Source organism: Cyprinodon variegatus, unplaced genomic scaffold (genome assembly GCF_000732505.1).
Source record: "Cyprinodon variegatus isolate N-32 unplaced genomic scaffold, C_variegatus-1.0 Scaffold3, whole genome shotgun sequence".
NCBI lineage: Eukaryota > Metazoa > Chordata > Actinopteri > Cyprinodontiformes > Cyprinodontidae > Cyprinodon > Cyprinodon variegatus.
The window spans coordinates 2,209,996-2,214,184 of NW_015150456.1; the positions used below are offsets into that span (position 1 = coordinate 2,209,996).

General features: G+C 35.9%; 1 protein-coding gene across 4 annotated transcripts in view; it reads left to right on the forward strand.

Annotated features, from left to right (window-relative positions):
• LOC107082533 (fas apoptotic inhibitory molecule 1-like) overlaps positions 1-1,811 on the forward strand; it is a 14,560-nt gene extending 12,749 nt beyond the window's left edge. For all 4 annotated transcript variants that reach the window (XM_015371284.1, XM_015371303.1, XM_015371278.1 and 1 more), the window contains 2 exons: positions 772-821; positions 967-1,811. In XM_015371284.1, the coding sequence (XP_015226770.1) occupies positions 772-821; positions 967-1,116 (200 nt within the window). In that variant the 3' untranslated portion in view covers positions 1,117-1,811. The remainder of the gene's footprint in view (positions 1-771; positions 822-966) is intronic.
• Positions 1,812-4,189: the final 2,378 nt, after the last annotated feature.

A 4,189-nucleotide genomic window follows, 5' to 3' on the forward strand; every position in this document is an offset into this window, starting at 1 on the left:
AGTCATTCAAGCTCAGAACGATGGGAATTAAGGCAGTGGAGTCGCACATGCGAAGCGCGAAACACAAAGCGTCAAAATCGACCACCAAATCAAACATACTAAAAACGATACAAAGTAAAATAGCTGCAAAAAAAACTTAGCACTGGTTATGTTGCGGCTTTAAAACTGATTTGTTTTGTTCCCTGCTAAAACAAAGCTTGTGATTTCAGTTAAATAATTATTAAAATATATCCGTCATTTGTGTGTTTTTAGATTTCTTCCTGTATGGGAAGCTTTTCAAAATTTGAAACATTAGTGCTGTGGTTTATGATTAAATAAACCTTTGAGTTAAGTTGTCGCAAGCGGGTTTTTCTTTTGTTTCTTGTGAATTTGGTCTTAAATTTTTATTTCAAGTGGCATTAAAAAGTCTTAAAAAGTCTTGAATTTAACTCGCCTTATGCTGTAGGAACCCTGTTATATTTGCCATAAAGAATAGTTAGGGCATAGAGCTTGGAATCCTGAGGTTGTAAGTTCGAAACCCACTACCAAAGTCTGCTTCTCTGGCTCTCTGAGCAAGACCCTTAACCCCACACTGCTCCCCGGGCGCCCCACGATGGCAGACCACTGCTCCCCAAAGGGATGGGTTAAATACAGAGGTAAATTTCTCCAGTTTGAGATCAATAAAGTTCAATTATCATTACTTTATTTTTCAAAGCTGGTAGTTCAACTGCTCTAATCGTCCAGAGCCCTTCAGCAGTTTGTCACTGAACTCGTCTCTTTTGTTGCTTTCAGAGAAAGGCACCATGGATGTTTGGTGTAACGGGGAGAAGATTGAAACCGCTGTAAGTTTTCAGTCTTATTACCGATGATTGAAAAGTACATTTCATCTGTCACGTATAGAAACACATTTTGACTCGGATCCTCAGCAGTCATAATCCGAAGCAGTGCAAAACAGATATGGTTATGTCTTCATGCCTGTGTCTGCAGGGGGAGTTCGTGGACAACGGCACAGAGACGCATTTCTCTCTGGGAGACCACAACTGCTGCGTGAAAGCCGTGAGCAGCGGGAAGAGACGAGACGGCATCATCCACACCCTGCTGGTGGACGGGACAGAGATCGCTGAATGCACCGAGTGACGGCCGCCGCGTGGCGATGTTTCTCCTGACTGGTTTCATCAGGAGGCAGACTGTAAACATTTAGTAGGAAATGAGCGGAAGGCTTGTGACGTCGACACTGTGCAGATAAAACAGCCTTTCAGTCTGTAGAGACGAGACAAGAGCTGCAGTCAGCAGCTAGAAACCTCATTCTTTAACAGAATAAATTAATTTTTGTCCTAAAAGTGTAATTTATAATTTAGAACTACTTGCAACGTCCTGTTGGTCTTCAGCCTCTGATCATGTGTTGATGGAAACAAACACCCCCATCTGCTGTAGTTTTAATGTTCGGGGTTTTTTATGTAACCAGGTTTCTTTGAATATTTCCTTCTGCCTGTTTTCTTTTCTTTGTGTATCAAACCTGTTGTTTCAGGTTTGTTGTTTCAATAAGCTCCTGTAATGAGGCTCTGTGATCTCCTGCTGATCTCTGCAGATGTCTTAGACAATCCTGCTTCTAGTTAGCCGATGCTAACTATAGAAAACTACATGTAGAGCTGCTATAATTGTTCTTGTTAGTCTGTGGAGACTTCCTGTTTGTCCTTAGAGAACTGTGAAATGTATCTGGGCTGTTCAGAGTTTTAGTACATTTTCTGTAAATTTGTTGGAAAAGCTTCTGTATTGTCAGTTTCTACATTTTTATGTCGTGATCCTTTACAGTAAAAAAATTTTGGAAGAGATTCAGGTAAAAGGCAAATCCTTTTTTCTTTTTGTTTCTTTTAAATGAGCTTTTCAATGTTTCATTAAAACTTCAGGGGACAGAATCTGCTTTTTAAATTAAATCTTCCGCCATGTCTATCATATGCTGGTGAAGATTCTCAGTCATCCAGGTCATAGTCATTCCAAAAAAGTTAAAAATGTAAAAAAAAAAAAAACAATCCACTGGAATTTGTTTTCCAAAGTTTGAAGACGTTTCGCCTCCCATCCAGGAAACTTTCACAATTCAAAACGCCTGAATTAGCGTGGAGTTCCAACCTTATAGAGTATCCCAAGAAAGCTTTGTTATGACTTAGAAAACATGCAAATTGAACCAAAAACAACCTGTTGATTTCTTTTGCGCTATCATCTCAACTCCCATCGCTATGCAAGGGACCAGAACATGTTGCCTGGTCAGCCAGGCCAACAATAAACCTAATGACTCGCTTTTTCAGAGACATAGACCAGTATCGGATATTGCAGGCCAACAATAACGTCATTGACTCCCCACTACTAAGGGGTGGACCTGCTTTTTTTTAGCTCAATTTACATGTTTTCTAAGCCATAACAAGGCTTTGTTGGATGGGAATGAAACATCTTCAAGTCCAGTGGATTGTTTTTTAACTTCTTTGGCATGTCTGCCATAGTTTAAAATTTTAGTTTATCTGTATTTGAATGCAACATTTCATGCACAGAACAACTGTTGGCTGTTTTCTAATCAAAACATAAACACAAATTCTCATCTTACTATATGTAGTGAGGACCTTAACATTTTACTCAGGTGAAAGTGTAAAGAAATCTCCCAACAAATTACTGAAGAATTAAATAGAACTTGGTAAAATAGCTACTTAACTTTTGATTGAATTTTCTGATCGAATTAATAAAATGATGTGCAAAAAAAAAAATACAACTAAAACCACGATTACTAAATAAATTCAGGCAGAAAAAGGTTTTTTAAATCAAAATATCAGCATAAACTAATAAAACCAATCCTTGCAGTATCAGGAAAGCTGAAGACCTTCTAGCATCAGTATTTACTGTTCAAGCTAAAGTTACTCATGGGTAGAATTTCCAGAATTTTCACTCATGTAAGAGTAGTTCTACTTTCACAAGAATATTACTTGCGTAAAAGTACGCTAAAATGCAACTACTCATAAAAGTAACTTGCTTTTCAAAAAATGATTCAAGTAGATATAACTGGTTACTACCCACCACTGTTTAATCCCATTAACCTGCATTGAGTTTCATTCATTTTTAACCCTAAAACTAATCAGTTCCTCCCTTAATCCTAAACGTTAGCAAGAAAGAAAACAAGGAGGAAAATTCCCACTTTGGTACTAAAGGTTTTACATTTGATGCTGAAATCTGAAAAATGGTCTTAGTCAGTTTGAAACCAAAACAAGAGCACACACGCTCTTAAACAGGATAGTTTTATAATTGTAAGTATATTTAAAACTTAATTTAAAAAGTTTGTAATCTACTAAATATGAAGCTTTCTTAAAGTATAACATAGGGAGTGTTTCAAGCTTAGTCTGCTCCTGATTAGGAAGAAGTCCTAATGCAACAACATGGACCTTAGAGATACAGATTAATAACTTGAACACAAGCAACATGATTCCAAGATTGATTCTGTTTTCTACAGTAACTTTAGAAAACTTCAGAGATCCAGACTAATATGTTCAGATCACAGACAGATGAGTTTTAAATTGATTATGGTATTTATGTGAGGAGAGTGAAAAGGAAGTATTAATGGTCTGACCTGGTGACAAATAAACATTTCTTTTAGTTTTATTAAATCTGGAGCTGATCAGACTTTTTGGAGCTTTACAGAAACTGCTCACACAGCTGTTACTTGTTTAAAACGTTCTTTATTCAGAATAAATGACATTAAAAGCACGTCAACTTTCTTCAGATACATTTTCATTTCATGTTGACGCTTTCTGCTAAAATAATAGGCAAAGATTCCCCAGAAATACACATGTAGATGTGCTACAAGATGCCTAAATGAATTAGACTTAGACAGATGGTCATTTTGTTTTACACAAGTGTAAAACAAAAAGAAATTCAGTTTAGAAAAGCTCTCTGGACAGTTTCATCTTTTTTTAAAGTGCAGCCTTGAAAAATAAATGAAGATTTTAAGATCAATCAAATATAAATGCTGCTCGAATGTCGAGTCAAATAAAATTCCTTTGTATATTAAATTTTTCCAATATTAAGTAATATATTAAGCATTTTTATTAACATAAAAATGATTATGTTATATTTTTTATTTTGTGCTTTATAACATGGTAAAAAAATAAATAAAGTAGATACTGGGATTTATGTAGTAAGATAATTTTTTTAAGGATTTTAGTTCAGAAGA